At 36.1% G+C, this 19,817-nt stretch overlaps 2 protein-coding genes across 3 annotated transcripts in view; one reads left to right on the forward strand and one right to left on the reverse strand.

Moving 5' to 3' along the window:
- The window catches only part of LOC102578383 (UDP-galactose transporter 2-like), a 5,236-nt gene extending 4,494 nt beyond the window's left edge, over positions 1 to 742 (forward strand). The window contains exon 6 of the mRNA XM_006361553.2: positions 191 to 742. Coding sequence (XP_006361615.1) covers positions 191 to 496 — 306 coding nt within the window. The 3' untranslated portion in view covers positions 497 to 742. The remainder of the gene's footprint in view (positions 1 to 190) is intronic.
- A 977-nt stretch (positions 743 to 1,719) lies between these two features.
- On the reverse strand, positions 1,720 to 17,131 carry LOC102578719 (protein GIGANTEA-like). Of its 2 annotated transcripts, none has more exons than XM_006361555.2 (16): positions 17,016 to 17,131; positions 16,310 to 16,413; positions 15,931 to 16,021; positions 13,889 to 13,960; positions 13,730 to 13,784; positions 13,479 to 13,621; positions 13,082 to 13,350; positions 11,512 to 11,567; positions 10,327 to 10,567; positions 10,097 to 10,247; positions 8,204 to 8,413; positions 6,546 to 8,090; positions 4,949 to 5,017; positions 4,029 to 4,247; positions 3,729 to 3,821; positions 1,720 to 2,379 (listed from the first exon to the last, which is right to left on the reverse strand). In XM_006361555.2, the coding sequence occupies exons 3-16, from the start codon at positions 16,015 to 16,017 to the stop codon at positions 2,077 to 2,079; spliced, it is 3,513 nt and encodes a 1,170-aa protein (XP_006361617.1). In that variant the 5' UTR covers positions 16,018 to 16,021; positions 16,310 to 16,413; positions 17,016 to 17,131; the 3' UTR covers positions 1,720 to 2,076. The 2 variants fall into 2 exon arrangements, with proteins under 2 accessions (XP_006361617.1, XP_006361616.1); XM_006361554.2 differs by having other exon boundaries at positions 13,082 to 13,353.
- Positions 17,132 to 19,817: the final 2,686 nt, after the last annotated feature.

Raw genomic sequence — 19,817 nt, forward strand, 5'->3', positions numbered from 1 at the left:
TTTGAAAAAAAAATTTTGGGGGGGGGGGGTTTGGGGGGGGGGGGGTGCAAAGAAAGTTTTAGTGGAGATTAGACCACCAGAGGAAATACTCTCTGATATGAACAATATTCTGTATGAGTTTTGACTTTTGATATATGCACCTTTTGTTCTATACATGGTCCCTTACACTATTAACTCTCTTTCTCTGCAGGTATTCATCATTCTTTCATGCACTATAGCTATAGGCACCAATCTCAGCCAGTTCATATGCATTGGAAGATTCACTGCTGTTTCATTCCAAGTTATCGGTCATATGAAAACAATCCTCGTTTTGATACTGGGATTCTTGTTTTTCGGGAAAGAAGGTCTCAACATGCAAGTGGTAGTTGGCATGCTCATAGCAGTTTGCGGAATGATCTGGTATGGGAATGCCTCATCTAAACCTGGTGGGAAAGAGCGTCGTAGCCATTCAATCAAGCATGGATCAGATTCGTCACAAGCGGATGATAAGGTGTAAGATTTTCTAGCATTGAAGCTGAAACAGAAAAGACAGCAAAAAACAGAAACTTTTATAGTCAGCTGACTCTACATACACACCTCCTTCGATCGAATTAGATTTTTCTTAATCCTATAATTCATCTTTTTGATAATATAACATTAGTAAGAAGAGATTGTGACTTGGGTATAGAGCTTGGTTTCTCTCATTCTCATTTTTTATTTGATCAAAATAATTTATAGAGAGTGATGAATTTTTTTGCGTGCATTTTTTTCTCTGAAGTTAATATCTGCATTTAGTTCAGTCTCTTCGAAAGTCCATTATTCTTCTTTTTTTATTTTTTCATAACCTCTACCAACACCCTAGCATGCGTAGATCAACCAAGGCATGATTGGTTGACATTAAAAGTGTGTTTGGTTGGAAGAAAAATGTTTTTCGTGAAAAATATGTAGTTTCTTACTTATTTTCTGATCTTTGTTAGGTAAGCAGAAGATCAAATTGTCCTAAAAAATATTTATAAATAATTCAAACAAACACTATGTGAATAGGGTGGAGGGTAAAGGCGTGGACGGGTGGAGGTTGAGAGCGATGTGTTCGAGGAAGGTCATTTGTGAAACTTGGTTTTCCGTCCGTATTTTTATAGAAAATATATATTTATTTATTTTTACCAACCACCCATGAGAAATATGTAAAATATTTACCAAACACATCCAAGTCCCCAAAGTAGTGGCTGAAACAACATAAAGTATACATGGAGATTCCAACTTTAGTCTTTACTCAGATTCTCCGAAAATATCGTCAAGTGTGTATTCGATCCTCGAGGACTGTATTTTTGAAGTATCTGACATGCAAGTTTTTGAAGAGTTCGCATAGCGCAAGTCTCAGCTATGCACCATTTGATGCAAGTCTATTTGGTGACCTGACTGACAACTCAGCAAAATTTGTGCCCCAAATACATTAAAGTCCTCACTACTCCATTTAAGCTCGGCTCATGTTATCATCATAACAAACAAAAATAAAAAAGGAGTCGAGATTAAAAAAAAAGATATGATTGCTTGGCATTAGCCCATGTAACTTTTATTATTATCATATGGAATCATAAACATAGACAAGACTCCTCCTAAGCCATCTATAAATGGAAGAATGTGAGACTAGTTGGCACAAAAGTTATTCACATTACCAGATCTCAAGACTATTCAAATAACCATTAGTTATCTAAATCAGTAAGCAGATCAACAAGGAAATGAAATGAAAACAAAACTGCATAGATGATTTTTATCTGCTGAATGTACAAGACAAAGTAAGACGGTTATTACATGATAGGAAAAATTCAATTCTAAAGCTGAGCCAGCCTTTTGTAGGTCACTCAAATATTAGACAACTACATCTACTTATTTCCACAATCATGTTTGTATTTGGAAGTACAACAAACATAATCTGTGCCAAATGAAAAACAAAACAAGTGGGACTATCTACATGCCATTGTACAACAATCACGGATGAGTGAAAGGACTCTAAAATATATTTTCTAACTAAAAGTGACTTTTACAAGATAGGTATGGTACAGAGAGACCTAATATATGCCCCAGAAAAGTGAGTTTTCAGACTGATATAGTACAGCCTAATTCCCTAGCAGCAGTATCAAGAAATTGAGCAGACATTCCATTTTCAAGCCGGCTATTAGCTTCCCACATCAAACACTTCTCAATATCCGCTTTCCAGTCACTGATGCTTATGCCAAGGTACTGATAAGCAGGATTGTGGATGCCATTTACATCTGCTGCTTGTTTGGCACTTGGTTTTACTGAACCAGCATACATAATGTCACGAAGAACTGATGTACTGAGAGCACGGACATGTGCACTTGGATGAGAAACACAGCGAACTGTGGCAGGTAAGCGACACTGCAATGTATTAACCCAAAGGAACCTAGTTAGTATTGTACCTACGTTTATCTTATCATCAAGTGCAAAGTAAAATTAAAGAATATAACTTTTTTCACTCTTAAGGGGGTGTTTGGTATGGAGATGGTTCTCCAATTTTCTCATGTTTGGTTGGTCAAAATGTTTTAGGAAACATTCTCTAGGAAAACAAGTTCCTTAAAAATGATGATATTTGGGATCATACTCCACCTCAGGCTGCAGTTGGTACTTTGTACGGGAAGAAGGAAGAAGTTGAATTCTCTTAAAGGGTTGGTAGTGCACTGATATTAAGGGAGGATTTACCAACTAACTCCTAATGGCTCATACTCAATGTCAAGTAGTTACAAGCCATGCTTGGTGATCTATATAGCTTGTCTGAAGCTCAATTGGTCTGGAGTTCAATCATGTAGCCTAGGCAGAGACTGATGGTTTGGTTGGCGTACCATGACAAACTTTTAACCAAAGAAAGGCTGCACAGACAACACATCCAGTTGATGATGATGTATGTTGTTTATGTGATGAGGGGATAACTGAGACTCATCAGCACCTATTTGCAGACTGTCAATGGATAACTACTGTGAATACTGCTTTAGCTACTTGAATTGGTGAATCTTTACCACAGAAAACTGCTAAACAAAGCCTGAGCTGGATGAAAAGAAGACACCGGAGACAGTTTAAGCAGGAAGTTGTAACAGCTAATGTATGGTGCTTTGATATACTATACTTAGCAAGCTAGGAATTGGAAATTGTTTTAGGCAATTAACTGTAAATACTGAGTTTGCTGTTACACATACAAAAGGAATTGAAAGAGAGACTAGAGTTAGTTTCAAGCTCTAGGAAGGCTAGGAACCGTCACATGTTGATTCATGAACTCTGCAATTAGTTTTGAGATGCTGTTTTTTTTTTGTTTTGCTGGTTCCTGATGTCTAGATTCTCTCTGCACTCTTCGTAGAAGTTGGCTGAGACGCTAGATGCTCTTTAGTTTGTAAATATTTTTGGGTGTTGTGGTGATATTCGCAGTTTATTACCCAAAAAAATGAGAAATAATAACTTCCCTAATGAAAGTAGGATAAACAAGTTTCATAAGTGACATTCCAAGTTCATTGTCTCCCCCTCCCTACCCACAACCCCCAACGCTTGACCATTCCACTCCCCATAGTGTTTTGCTAGATTACATATAAATACTTTTCGGACTATTTTTTTGTTGCTTATTTACTAAACACTAGAAAATAAGTAAGATACCCACTAGCTCTCCAAGAAAACAGTTCCCTTCATACCAAGTACACCCTTATTGATCCCCAATTTGAACTAAGTGTAGTAAAGAGTATCACCTTCAATAGGTTTGTGAGGCCATCAGCAACTGACTGTCCAGATTCTCCCCAGTCAAGCACTGGTTGAATTGCTCTAGCTGTCACTTCCAAAAGCTGCTCAATATTTTTTAAAGAGCAAGGATGTAAATATATCAGAAAATGCAGAAGATATTGAATATGATGAATCAATCATCCTTGGACATATTCAAGCACTCACGAACATAAAGGAAGTCGTAGCTTTCTGAATCATAATTCATCAGGTGAGAAATAAGAACTATAAAAGATGTTACCACTAAACCAGAAATCTAAATATGTCATTACCTCCAGCTGTGGTAAGGTGCATGTTTCTCCATCGACAAGCATCCCATCTGTGGCCCGTAAAAGGAGGTCTGGGTTACTAGCCAGAATTACCAAAGATTCTGCTATATCATGATTCCTTATCAGTTCTGCGATCAATTTTACTATACGTTGGTTAATTCTCCACATTTGCTGACCAAGGTCATCGTCTTTAGCAATCCATGGTTGCAATTCCCTCTCAGCCTGACAAGTAAAGTTTGGCAAGAAAGTGACCAAACAAATATGGTGATGAAGACTACTTACACCTAGAAGCAAAGTGATGATAACTATTAATGTATGCAAGTCTAAGAAACCCGGGACCCAGACAGGTACTGTACCCATAAACATAAAAAGATGTATTTGTCATGTGATGAGGCCAAAAATATGACAGAAAAGGGAAAACTTCCAGAAATTTCCCCTAAACTATTCGGAATTGCTCAATTTTTCCTCCATTACACTTTGGGTCCATTATTAATACCCTTGCCATAAGCAAATCGTCTTATATTTTCTCTTTTAATTAACGGAGCTCCAACATGAAATAGGTGGACTCCATGTGTCCAAATTATTTGTGAAAAAAGGTCCAAACTTACCCCTTGTTTTTTCGACTCTAGTTCAAAATTACCCTCGGAATTTTGTTAGGAGTCAAGGAAAAAAAAGACTTTTTTCCTAATGCAGGGGTAATATTAGACCAAAAGTTCAATGGAGGGCAAAGTTTCTCAATTTCGGATAGGACAAGGACAAACTTGTTTCTTTTTCCTAGAAAAAAATGTGATTATTTGAAATATCAGATATATCTGTTAAGCCATTTGGATCCAAATAAATATGAACTGTGCACACTAGCTGCAGCCTAACAAAAAATGATCATGATCTATAATGACCAAATACAGTTAAAGCGAAATCTGAACCTGAAGAACAATGGCTGTTGCAGCTTTTCCAGGTGCCGCTGATACAACATTGCATAGTGCATCAACCACCTGTAGTTATGGAAGATTGTTAGCACCATATAAAAAGCTACTAAGTCTCTTGTGTATTCAAATATATAATGCAAAAGCAATATGTTCTCTAACTTGATTATGGACACTCTTCATGCTATCACACAAAACCACTGCATAATAATCGTAAAAGCAACATTCTCATTTTGACTCCCAATCTAACAAGTTCAGTTTCTGCTATCATACAACATTTTCACCTCCTACATGAAAATAGTTCAATGATTTGCTTGTTATGCTGCCTGTACAGTTCTAATTAAGGTTGTTGGTAGTTACTTTGTGGATGGGGTGCATGCAGAGATGGAGTCAGGATTTGAGGTTTATGGGTTCTGAATTTGGGACACCGACCTCAAGCTAGTATATAATAACCACCAAACTAAGGTACGAGTACCAATATTCAATATATATTTTTAAAAGTAAGAAACCATAACTTTTCATTGAAAATCTGGTTTTGGGTTTGCGTTTGTGTAAACGTGGAAGAACCAATAGTCTCCTTTCATTTTAGAGAGTAAGTGCTTTTTGCTTTTTTCATTTGTTAATCTTATGTTTTGTTCTTAAAAAAATTTTAAAAAGAAATTTGCATATAGCAAAAAGGAAAAAACTGATGCGGGTTCATGTTTCTTTTAAAAAGAGAATCAGGCAAATAGCTAAAAGAGAAAAAGAACTAACATAAGTGGGTTCCGAGAACCCACATCTTGGGAACCAGAGTGCTTTGATTGTCTCTTCTTTACAACTGAACCATACTGGGTTTTCTAATACAAATATAGGGTCTATACAAAAGTTATTGGGTTCATACAAACCCCTATGTTACACTGGTTGAGTGCATGGCTTGAGATGACAAATTCATATTCACAGAGAAACCTAAATAGAAGAAGTTGGTGCTACCATGATCAAACAAGTAACGGCCATATCATTCTCCAGTCTCCTTTGGCATGAGCTTAACATGTTTTGAGAGGTAACGTTTGTTATTTTTTCATTTTCAAAAAAAGTTTCGGGAGGTAAAGTTGGAATTGCCAATATATTTTTAAAAAAATTCAGCCAACAGAGTAAGTTCAGCAAACAGAGCTCTTCCTAGCAAATACCAATATACCATTCACATAGTGAAAGAGGGTACGTGGATGTTGCAGGAAAAGGAAATGGGATTGAGCTGCACATTTAAAGAAAAGAAAAATCCCTGTATACTCAAATTTAAAGGCGAGTGACCAAATAATGTTGTTTTGAGGGATGTTTGTTCTGCATGAAAAATGGTTTTCACATCTTTGGCGCCAAAACTAATGACCAACCACCTTTTGAAACTTTGAGCGAAGTTCCAAGCAGGAACACTTGTGGAAAAATCAACTTCAAACTAGCAAACTGGGATACCAAGCTATGACATTGGCATTGCACATAGCATATGTTATCAGGGATGTTGCCTCTTATTTGAGGATGAAATCTTGTTTCTTACCAGACAATTGCCACAGGAAATATTAATTCATTAACAGCGATTAACATGAAGAAGTAACAAGGTAGATACCTGTCTCCATCCTTGCTGGGCGGAAGTGCTTTCTGCAATGGGTTGTGTTTCAGGTGATGCAATCAACTTGTGCCAGAGCAATGAGACAACAGAAAAACATAATTCTTGTTTCTCCGCAAGTACTGATTTTAAAAGATCTTGTGCATTGCAATTAAATCCAAAATGCCTGTCCTTTGTAAGAAAATTGGCCAAGTCTGTAGCATCCAAGGAGAAATTTGCAAACACTTTGCTGATGGTGCACCCAGCAATCTCACTAGAGTGTGAACTTGAGTCTGAAGCTTTCTCACACACAAGTGAACTTTTACAATCATAGGAGTCTTTACACAGAGGCCCTGATGGCTGTTCTGATGTTAAGCAATTACGACTAGTGTATTTATAATGCTTTTTCCCATTCAAGCATCTAGGTCGCTCCTTCAGAACTGGTGCATGTATTAGATAAGCTTCCAATGGTTCAGCCTTGTTGACAATTGATGCAACAGTTTTGCTATGAATATCAATTAGGTTATAAATTGACGATGCCCTGGAATGAATTTCATTATCCCACTTGCACCGTATCAAAATAGAAAGAGAGTGCATGCAGGCCTTGGAGCGTTTAAACAGATCAGAAATATGAGCAGCTACCATAGCTGCAGCAACTATCTCATTTGAGCTGAAGCTCCATGAGGTTCCAACAGATGATGGTTTAAGAGAAAAAAGTGCCTCTAGAATTTCCAACATCCTCCGAGTATGAGAGACGGCAGAATGAATCCCGTTTCGTAGCTCATTAGATGAATCATTTGCAGGCTTGGCTTCATCCATGATGATTTTTGGATCTGGATGATTAGGCCCTCTTGAAATCATACTGAAGAGCTGAAGTTCGCAAGAAAGTCCACAGACAGAAGCAAGGACATAAGAATCAAATGCTGCAACAGGTCCTTGTTTTTTCACTTTCTTACTTCCTATTGGTCTTTGTTTTCCGATGGTTGCCGGAGTGTCTACCCCGATTTCACTAGGTGGGTGAGAATCTTCACCTTTAGGCCTTTTATTCCCATTTGGTTTTGCTTCATGACTGACACATACTGTTAAGATAACAAAAAGTAGTCGAGATGCAAGCTCAACAGAGGCACATGACTCCAAGAACAATGAATGAACCATGGTTCGCAGTTCTGCCACAGCAAGATTTTTGAAGGCAGGGCCGAAAACATATCTGGTTTTTCTGGTTTCTTCTCTAGAGGAATCAGGCGGGAACGTTCTCTGAAGAATTGCTTCGACGGTTGCAACAAATATTTTCATAAGACAAGTTTCAGATGGACTCCCACGAGGAAGATACTCAAGAACCTTAAGAAGGGGTGTATACAGGTTCCATGACAAAATGGGTGGTTGTAAAGGGGTGGCAACTACAATCTCAGGGAGATCAACTGCAGATGAACTTAAAGGAATCAATCCATAAGCAGCTTCCCAGATGGTACATATTCTCCATTCAACCTCCGGACCATGTGCACAAAGCATTGATGCAATCCCTTGGGCAGTGGCTTCTACTGTGGCTTCTGCAGCAGTCACTTCTCTCTGAAGAATAATAACAATGGTAATCACATATGCCAAACATATATATCCAAATAAAAGAAGAAATCCACAGAATGGAAGAACTAGCACATTGATAAACTCATGATCGGACGTACCTGCTTTTTATTACATGAAGTGTCGCCACCCAGAGGTTCATGTTGAACTTCAATTTCTTCAATTTGCCTCAAGGGGGGGAATAGCAAAGCAGGTTGAGAAAGTACTCGGAAAAGTAAAGCTGCTGCAGAATCTGCAGCAATTCCTGCTCTCATGGACATGGCAATTCCAATTGCACGCAAGAAATGCAAGTGCATCCAATTCCTAGGAAGCTTTGGCAATACATAAAATGTTAGGAATTCTACAAAAGAAGCTAAAAGAAAAATTCTACTAATGTAGGATAGAAAGGTGTACTCAAGCAACACAACCAATCAAGTTCCTTAATAATTAAATACATTTCTGTGGAGAACAATTCAGAGGTCATAGTTTATACAAAGGATTTCAAGGATAGCTGAAAGCAAGGAGACAGAAGTTCACTACAACAACACAACTCAATAGGAACTATATGCTTCAATTCCAAACTAGTCGGGGTTGGCTATATTGATCCTCAGTATCCATTTTGGTACATTTAGGACCGTTCCATTCTAATAACAGTCTCTCCGAAACTAGAAGTCCTCTCTGTATTCTACTGACTACAAATCTATAAGAAAATTGTGCATATGAATTCTGAGAGATTATAGGTCTTTTTAGACAGCATCCTTCCATGTGATTTTGAGTCTACTTTGTCCTCTTTTAAGAGATTTATCATATAGAGTCACTCCTACCAGCAATCGTGATCAAACCTCTTGCACATCCCTGAACTAGTTTCATATGTAACAAGCTTGGCACTAACTTGACAGAAGGTATCAGAAATAACAGGCACATGGAAGATTAGAGGTGTGCTAACTTGGACTATAGTCTTGCAGAATACCTTGTACATGTCTATATAAACCCTACGTGTAAGACACTCTCCTCATGCATTTGGTCAAACTCTTCTCTCATATCTCACATATATTATTTGTAGTATAATTAAATTATACCCCTCCGGCAGTTTTAAACACTTTTAGATAAGACAGTTAACATATTTCAACATGGTACTAGAGTATGAAGAGCAACTTGGTTCAACGATCAAGGTACCGCCCTATGCCTTAAACCCAAGCTAGTTGGAATCGGCTATGTGAATCCTCACTATTCATGCCGCTCCATTTAGACACATGTCTAATATTATCACCATCACCAATAAAAAAACAAGAGATAATTACAGTCCAATGTCTTTCGGTGATCTAATTTACAAAATAGCCAGCAAATGTATAGGCTTTGTATATTAAGTAGAAATTAAGTTGCTCGGACTCTTCACTTTTGGTGCCGCACCAGTGTCGACACCACATGGGTGTGGGTGTGGGATCCGTACCCCATCTGGTCAACCGGTTTTGGGTACTTTGATTAGAAATATACATAATTAGTGTATAGTTTTTGTATATTTCGGCTAGCACCTGTAGTTAATTTTGGCCTACGGGACAAAATTGGAAAAGCCCTAAAAAATTCTAAATTGGTAAAACGAAAATCAGACCAACAAATGAAGGAGCAGGTTGTGCAGAAATGTAAGTAATAAAATGAAAATGTCCCTTGCTAACAACTTAAGCTCTTAGAGAAGCAACTAAGACAATTTAACATACAGGAATTGGCTAAATGTCAAGACTGCAAACAGTGAATTCTTTATGTCTACATGTCTACAGATATGCTCATTTCGGACAAGAGAGCATAGTAGTTTGGGGCAAGTTTATATACAATTCATACAGAACAATTCAATCTATGTGTTCCAACATAGCATAGATGGTTAAAACGTATAACCTTACAGTTGTATAAAGAACCACAAAGAAAACAGAGAAATGAATATAAATTGCTAAGATGTTCAGACATATAGCAGATTGATGCTCAAATATCACAATACTTTGACGGAAAATTTTCAAACTTACACGCAATCCAGATGCATAATCTTCAGCTGCTCGCAGAAGTTCCACTAGTTGTACCGCAGCATCAAGTGCATCCGGAGCCCAAGATGGTGGAGCTTCTAAAAGTCCAACAAGAAGCCTCTGTGTGGCACTTGGACTTGCAATTGCATAATATCTAATCCAGAAACAGAAGTTAAAATGAGTCCCTTAATTCAAAGCTGTAAAGTTAAATTAAATCATGCTCTTAGTCTTACCGATGAAATAAACGTGCATATGGCTCAAGTGGTGGTAGTCCTGCAACGAGGTGCTCATCCATAGGCGTTGTTGGAGGTGGAAGCAGAAGTGCAGGAACAGCGGCTGCAGTCAAGGTAGCAGTCTCGTAGCGAGAAACTTCCTCATCACAAACACTTAAAATAACGCCAGCACCATTAGCAACAGCCCACCTTGGAGTTGCAGGCAGTAGTTGTGGATGCTTCCCAGACCCACGAGAAGCAGCTAAAATAAGCTTTCAAGTCAGTAACAGTTCTGTTGCAATTCTAGCATATGAAAACACTTTAAAATTAATATCTTAGCCTTCTATAAGAAAGTTGGGAAACTCAATGTCTAATTGGAGGGACAGATGGAAGAAAATGAATGGAAACAAAGCAAATGTATCTTATCTGTTGAGTTATGTTTGAGTTATATTACTTTTCCTACATAGATTGTGTAAGAGCTTCCAAACAATTTATTAAGGTTTTTAGCTATCCTCTCAGATTCACACAGTATCAAACACATCCTTTGGTATGCCAATTCACCAACTAATGAGTCCACGCTAGAGTTAATGTACAAATCTTACATGTGCAAAAAGGTATTGACTATTCAGCTATATATTTGTCCCAAGTAGGTTGTGTAAGGGCTTCCAAACTGTTGTAAAGATCTTGGAGTTTTCTACCCAATGCCTTAAGGTTTTAGGGGTGAATGCTTAGATTCTTTCACAAAATCACAATTAGCGGAAAATTGCAGTGGCGGTCAGGGAAAACTGTTCCTCTTAGGTGAATGCTTCAATTCTTTCACAAAATCACAATTAGCAGAAAATTGCAGTGGCGGTCAGGGACAACTGTTCCTCTTTCTTATTCTTTTCAAGAAACATAATCTAGAAAGAGAAAAGGAACTAATGTTAATGTGAGAAAAAATATATTTCTTTTGTAAGACTTGGTAAGAAACATGAGCCCGGAGCATTATTTTCACTAGCTAGAAGATGACAATACATAAGGCAAGTAAAAAGAGGTCACTACTCTATTACCAGTTTTACCCAGTATGAAGACTTCTTGCACTGATTTTCAAGCATGTTATCAGAGTCCATAGGAATTGCGCGTAGGTGTTAAAAAACTAAAAATTGTAAGTGTAGGTCCAGAGCCATAAACAGGAGCAAATATTTCATGAAACGAAAGTCCACATACCACTTGATGGGGGCTTGAGATCTCCAGCAGCATACTTTCCCATAACACCGCCACACCTGCACAAGCATGAAAGATTTCACAGCAATTAGCAGGATAGTGTAGTTTTCGGTAATCCTTGTTCATCAGTCTCAAACTCTACAAGTTACCAATTTAGAGAATCTCAATGAAAAATATTCCAGGTCTATAAAATGATAGTGTCGAAGTCCTTTAATATGAAGAGCACCAAAAAGTAGATAAATGTCGACTAGCATTCGCACAAATTCTGAAGGAATCAAATGGACTCGAAGCTGTATTACCAAAGGAGAGAAGTGAAGAAAAAAGAAGCTTTCTGAAGTCTATTAGGGGCTTTAAACGCAAAGCACTGATAAGGCCCGGGCTTTAACGAAGAAAGGCGCAATTGAAGGGAAATAGCACACACACACTCCAAGACAACCCAAACCACAATTATTTTGACAAAAGAATTGAAAAAGATACAATTGGGTGAAGTTTTGTATTGTTTAAAATTGCTCTTTTCACAACAGAGCCCATGGGTGATGAGGCGAATGTCTTGGTGCTTTGGTGATTGCACCGAAGCACAGATTTAGCTAGGCTAAGCGGACAACCTACTTTGCACCTAGTTTTGGAGGTAAAGCTCTCTGCAAGCAAGCCTTTGACAACATAACTCAAAAGCAGGTGTCTTTGTGGTACTACTTAGAGATGCATTATCCACGTGGGTCTTTTGAGTTATTGCCCTTGTAGTTTAATGTGCCATGCACAATAAATAAATAGAAGTTTTTCTGAAGGTTATTCATAAGTCATAGCAGGAAAGCATTGGCAAGCATGCCTGCCATTAAGGAATTTGAACATTATCCTATGCACAGACCAGCATCAACCAGTGTAATATGTCTCGCAGAGAACCATACATGATGAAACAGGAGAAGAAACAAATACGTAGGAGGTTAAGAACCCTATCATGTTAAAACAGTGAATATGGAGCAAAGAAAAGAGTATTCTAGGTCATCCATAACTTCTTAAATGGGGAAGAGAAACTGTTAAACACAAAATATACAATTTCATTTTAAGGGGCAATGTTCGTTGACAGTACATGAACTGAGCACAAAGTACAATTCAGACCATGCCCCCACTAAATGGTGACAGCGAAAAAACTGGCATTGCATATCAGCCAGGGATATGATCTGAAGCCTAAGCATATGCAAGAAAGACAAAAAAAAACAGCAGAACACAAGCATGATCAGATTATGAAGTTTTGTCAGAAGGACTCAGGAAATAAAGAACAATTTTGCATTGACCAGAATAGAGTTAAAAATATAGCTGACGTGAATTTCTCTTTCCAAAATTCAACTTACTCCTAATGTAAATGGTAACCCAAACCAAAACCAACATTCCCTGAGTAATCAATGGGCAATGCGCTAAACCAAGACAACCAGATGCAAATGCCCACTGTCCAGTACAAGAAATACGAGTACAAAATATTCCTATCAACTAATGCTAATGAATATTTCCTGCATTCTTAATGAATTATAAAGTGTAATGAAACATCTAACCCGCAAGCAACATTAGAGATGCTTACCAACGGAAGTAATCGCTTCTAATCCCTAGTGGCGCAGCAAGCAATATATCAGTGATCCATGGAGACAATGGTCTTATAGGTTTTCTCTCATGTTGTATAGAAGGCACACCAGGTTCACTACAGGAAGATTTACTTGTTGAAGTGTGGCTTCCACTGGTGCTTCTATCTGTTCCATTGTCCTGACGATCAACTTTGAAAATTGGGCGGTTGTAGTGTGTTAGTATACGTAAAATCTCTCCACATGCAAGAGCCCATTGTTCAGAATATTCCTTCTGTGTTAAGGGTTAATAATTAGTAGGGAGACTCATATTATGATATTCAAGATGGGCTTTAAAAATATCAGAGTAAAAAAGCATGATGAGATGAGTTAAGTTAAATTTTTAGAGAGTCTGCATACCTCACTCCTTGAGCAAACCAATGATATAAAAGAAGCAAAAGGTGGACTACTTTTATCATACTCCAGTGTACCATCAATGATGCATGAAATAATTGGATGAACTACAGCATGCCCATGCTCCGGGTGATGAAGAACAAAAGTTGCTGGCAATTATAACAAACAACAAAACATAGAAACAGCTCAATCAATCCTCACTAGTAGGTGGAAGCAATACTGTAAATGCTAAATAATAGGTGAGAATAAAATAATACCTAAAACATCATCAAAAAGTCGGTTCTCCTTCGATGGATACCGGTTCCGTATGAGCTGCCAATTATAACACATGCAGTTAGTTTAGAGGGAAGAATGAACAAAACTTGGTTCAGATATTAAAATTATAAACAGAGATGGTCACAGAATTTACTAAATACCTCAGCTATATCTTCAGGAAATTGTTCTGATGTGAACTGACCAAAGTACTTAACATACGCGGTAATTTGATCCTATGAAGAGAATATAAAAGGAGGTTTGTCATTAGTGAAAATACAAAGGTAGTCTATAGAAAATAAACAAAAAAAAGTAAGAAGTCTTTCAGGCATAAAAAAATTTAAGACGATAATGCAATGGGACTAATTCAACCCAATTCAAGTCCAGACAAATAGCATTGGAAGGTCGGATCCTGTGTCAGAGATCTTTCTTGAAATTTATTAAAGAGTTCTGGTCCTCAAGCAATTGCTACCTTTCAGATTATGTCCCTTCTCACTATGCGCCATTTGCTTCCCTTGTAAGAAGCACATTTTTTCGTCTTCCCTCTCTACTTTATTGAAGAGCCATTATACAACACACAGGGTTTTTCGTTCCTTCATTAACATTTTTCCTTGTTGAATATTATGCAGTATAGGCACCCCTCAGAAGAAACTTCTTGTTCATCTGTTTGAAATATGTCTCAGACAGCACCAACCCTCATCGTAGTGTCCTACACCCTTCTTTTCCAATTTCCAAGTACAAGATGAAGGATGTAGTTTACATGCTTTGATGTGTTAATAGTCATATTACCCACTGGTCAGAGTATCAACTGGGATCAACTTGAGACTGATAAACAAGCTTTCACAATGGAACATGCACCACATAGAATGATGGAGTTCACTTCTTAAGTAGGAAGAAGGTTGGGAAGACTAATTGAAGAACCTAAATCTCTCCCCAGAGTGATTAGAGCAAGTACGGTCTCTATGGGTATAAATATCACATATAAAGGGGCATGAGTTTAATTTTTATTTTGTAAGTGTTCAAACCAGTTTGTGCGCATATCGACTAGTTCAACTGTAGCATGTCCAGCCCACATGGCACAAGCACGGATTGAAAATATAATCATGCCACCAAGGTTGGAGCAAATGAGCCCATACAAAGTACTGTAACAGGATTTCCAAACTGTTACTCTCGAGCCTCAGCCACTGGGTCATCCTCATGGGGAATTGAAAGTCCATGAAATGTATCTCACATCTATATCCTTCATCCAACCTCCTGTTTGAGAAAGAATAAAGCATAGTGCAATACTTGCTTTTTGTAAGACTATTTGGTTAGAGATGCTCCTCACTGTCTCATAAAACCAAGACTAGCTATTAAACGTTTATTATATTCCCACCAGAAAAGTAACTCTTCCTCTCGGATTCCATTTCTTTATGGGATTAAAAGTAAATGTTACCCCAAGTACTTAAATTATATAACGTCATTGTTTCCAACTCCAGGAAAAAGTTACACATGCAAATCCTTCATTATCATAGACATGCCGACATTCTAAATGGTTGGAATCTTAATAAAAAATTCTTTCACCACCTTTAAAGAGAATACACCAAGTATCCAGGCATTTACTTGGTGTTGGTACAAGAGAGGCTTAACGGTTAGAACAAAATACAACTACGAAGGCCTTTCAAATGATAAATCCAGATAGTTGCACTATGAGCAAGTTGTTTTTTGCAAGAGAGTTGCGGCAAAGATTATTTGTGCTGTTTGAGTAGTCTCTTGTGACTTCATCTAAACCTCATTAGTTTGTGATTGTTAAATTTTGGGACTTCTAATCACGTACAGAGTGTTATTATTTGCCTGCATGGTTTGTTAGTTGTGGTATGGTCTCTGAATAGAGCATAACCTCGACATTCTAAGAGCCATTTGATTTTATTTTTTAAAAAGTTTGGGGAAAGTAGTCTGTCTATCTTCTATAATGGAGCAAAGCGATAGGCATTTTACATGACATTCTTCAACCTATCTTTAATCAGATTGGAGGGCCCTTTTCGTCAAATGCAACAGTACGTTAGGGTCAGCTACATTGTATTCCTCCTTTGTATACCCTTCTACCTAATCACATATTTTCTTCAATTATCACAAGAGTTGAAAGGTCACCATAGATAGTTTAAAATGTCTCCAACAAACGAAAAAGCATATAAAGATATTGTAGTGAAGCATATGAGCAGCGCACCTTCCGCTGCTCTGCATCTTGTGGAGGAAGCCAAAATAATGAAGAGAAATGAAGACTATCAATCCACCTTGTGCTTGAAGAAGCCATATAACTGTTTGACAATCAAAGAATTTTAGTGATCGAGAAAATGCTACAAATCAAGGATCAAAATATTGTAATTCAACATATTTGGATCCCAATCCAAGGATGGTCCAGGCAGGGGCGGAACTAGTAAGGTTAATGGGGTTCATAATTATACAGTTTATACACGGTTTTTTTTTTTTTTACGTATATATGGTAAGTGTTGAACCCCTAAACTTTTTCATATGTTTACTTCATATTTTGAACCTCCTTAATGAAAATTGCCACGGGATCCAGGGATCTTATCAAGAAAAATTACCTTAGAGCTTCAAGCTACTCCCTTTAATGTTATAACCAGCTTATGGCAGTTGTAGATTTCACTATTAAACAGTGAAGAAGACAATAATAATACACCACTTTATCCTGCAAAACCAAAAAATAAAAAATCATCAAACAGTTAAACAAATGCACAACAAAATTAATACCTTTTGAAAGCTAAAAAGAACCCTTTTTCTCCTAAAAAATGAACAATTTTTTTCCCCATTTTTTCCCATTAACAGGAAAAAGCGTTTGCAGTTCATTTCACTTGCACAAACCATCAACAAAAAAAACAAAAAAACTTCAAACTGTTACACAAATGCACAACTAAATTAATACCTTTTGAAAGCTTAAAAAAAAGTATTAATTCATCAAAATGATCTGAAAATAAACGGAACAAAAAACTTCTTCTTTTTTTTCATTTTCCCATTAACAGAAAATTATCACTTGCACAAATTGTCAAAAAAAAAAAAAATATTTTCAAATAAATTAGAAGTATAATCAATTCTCCAATTATATACTGTTTCTCAATTCTTATTCCTAAAAAAAGAAAATCGAAAATAGTACAATAAAACTGTTCGACAACTTTTTTTAAAAAACCTTCAAAAACAAATACAGCTCAACATCTATAACATATTATGCACGAAGAAACCCAGAAAAAAATTATTAGAACAAAGTTTATTTTAATAAAAAAAATGGTAAACTACCGTAGATGTGAATTCTGAAAACTGGTGAGGGTAAATCTGGAAAAAAAAGAAGGATTTTAGGGAAGATATTTTAGGGATTTGGAGAGAAAAAAATACAAGGAGGAGAAGAAGAGTTTAAAGAAGAGAAAAAGATATGGAGCAGAAAGAAGATCTTTAGCTGTGTTTTCTCAATGCATACGTGGCGATGATATTTTCCTCAGATCTTAAGAGGGCCATGTGGCAAGCAAGTGGACTAATTGCTTCATCATCACATACATACCTACTTTCTCATTTACGGTGTGAGATATACGGCATAATAATCTTAGGGATAAAATGTATGACTATTTTATCTTGTATTTAGTCGGAGGTATTAGGTTGTTCTGGAACTATTTTTTCTCATCATTTATATATTAGTGATGGAATAAAATATTTCATATACATAATCAAAATGACACAGCGAAATCCTACATGAGGTGTCTAAAATGAATATCGCTCCATTGAAGTGTCTAAGTAAAATATGGTGTCAACTTTAGGGGGCCACCGATGGGTTAGGCCTTTCGTAATAACTTATCCTGGAATAACATGTTCCCAATCGAACGACTTCTTACTTCATTTAATCCAACTAATTAGTATTTCTTGATGGAAAATTTATAGAGAGATGTTGGAGATGTGAATAAAGTCTCACATTGCTAGTTAGCTGAAAAAGAAAAGTGGAATGGTAAAAATAAGTCAAAATGCTAAACACTTTAGTTTTAAACTAAAATGTTAAAAATAAGTAAAAAATAATTAAAAATAAAAAGTCAATCCAAATAGACTTTTATGACATTTAGCTTATAAGCTATTTTTAAAAAAACAATCTTAACACACCCATAATTGTAGTATTCATAACATTGATTTTGCAATTGTTTGAGAACTTATTAATGTGTTTGCATACTAAGTGAGATAAGATTAAAAAAAAGAATTTTTTGGATAAAATGTGAATAGTCTTTGTGGTGGATAAAATGAGAGAAGCGGGATTAAGATGAATTGGACGTATGAAGATGCCTAGTGAGGAGGTGTGAGAGGTTGAATATGATGGTATGCGAAAATGTGAAGATAAACTTAAGAAGTATTGAAGAGAGGTAATTAGACAGGACATGGTACAACTTCAACTTCCCGATTGAAGACATGATATTAGATAGGAGGGTGTGGAGATTGCAGAATAAGGTAGAATGTTAGTAGGTAATTGAGTTTTGACTCACTTTTCAGCGGGATTAGACTTAGTGGGAGTTTGGGAGCACCGTGTTCTCGTAATATTAGCCTTATATATGTAATTTCTTGCTTTTGATATCTGATACCATTTGTTGTCTAATGTGTTTCAGTTAGCGCATTATTTCATTATTGTTATTATTCTCTCTTTTTTCCTGAATGGTTTGTACTACTTTTCTTATTAATTGACATGTTTTGTTCACTATTGTATTTCCTTTTTCATGAATACTTTGTTTTGTTGCACTTGAGTTGAACGTCTTTCAATAATACCTTTTATACCTTCACAAGGTAAACGTAAGATCTTGTCACTCTACCCTCTTAAACCTCACTTGTGACATTATATTAAATATGTTATTATTGTTGTTTAATAATTTATAAAAATAAATAAACCAAGAATATAAGATTTTATTTTCTAATTTTTATCTTCTACAAAAGAATAGAAGAAGATGAACTATGTTTCTTCCTTGTAATAAATATAAAAATAAAATAGGTACTCTAGCAACTTAAATTAAGATATAATAGTAGGACAAAAACTTGAAGAAGTGAAATTAAAAATTATTTAATTGGGTGAATAATTGAATAGAAAATGCATTAGTGGGAGGAGCTGTCTAAGGGATATTTTGGGGAGTTAGGAAGCTGTCAACCTTAGGTTAAACAGAATTATTAAGGAGCCTTGTGTATCTTGTTTTGAGTGTAAGCTCCCTTAAATATGCTTTAAATTAATTAAATACAGTATGCGCCAATAATTCAAATGAGAACATTAAATATTGTGAAAGTTAAGGGTATTTTTGGTAATGGAAAAATATTTTTACTTTTTTGAAAATTCAATATTATTCTTATTTATTTTTTAGTAATTGGTAAGTAAATAATAAATTATTATTTCAAGAGTAGTTATATGTAATCTAGCAAAATATCATAAAAATAGAACGGATGGGGAGTGAGTATTCGGGGATGGGGATATGGTCTAGGGATGGGGTGAGGTCATTGGTGACCGTAGGTGTGAGGTGGCATGTATTTCTTGAAATTAGTCGAGGTGCGAAAAAGCTGATCCGAATATCACAATCATCAAAAAAATAAAATACTATTCTCTATTTTGATACTCAATCCCATTTTATAGAATTTTATGGGTACAACAGAAATATAATGAAGTTTTCAAACATATAAAAGGAAGCAATGCACTTTGAGAACGAAAATACAAAATATTTACGGAAGTAAAACATTGCATATATTATAAGTATATATATATATAAGTTAATTAAAGAGGAATTTTTTATTGTACAACTTGGCCAAATTGTAAATATGGTAAGATACTAAGATATATTTACAAAAGAAATTCTCCTATCAAAGAGCCAAATATGCTAACTTATATTCTACTATATTATAAAAGAGAGTTTAGGCCCAAATATAATATATAATATTCAAGATTGGGAAAAGTCCCAATCTTGAATATTATATATTATACTTGTGGGACTTTTAAAAGGAAGTTTCTTCAATATTATAGTAGAATTTATTATATAGTAGAACTTGGGCATAAACTCTCTTTTAAAATAATATAGAATATGTATATATATATAT

Source organism: Solanum tuberosum, unplaced genomic scaffold, assembly GCF_000226075.1.
Source record: "Solanum tuberosum cultivar DM 1-3 516 R44 unplaced genomic scaffold, SolTub_3.0 scf00352, whole genome shotgun sequence".
NCBI classification, from domain to species: Eukaryota; Viridiplantae; Streptophyta; class Magnoliopsida; order Solanales; family Solanaceae; genus Solanum; species Solanum tuberosum.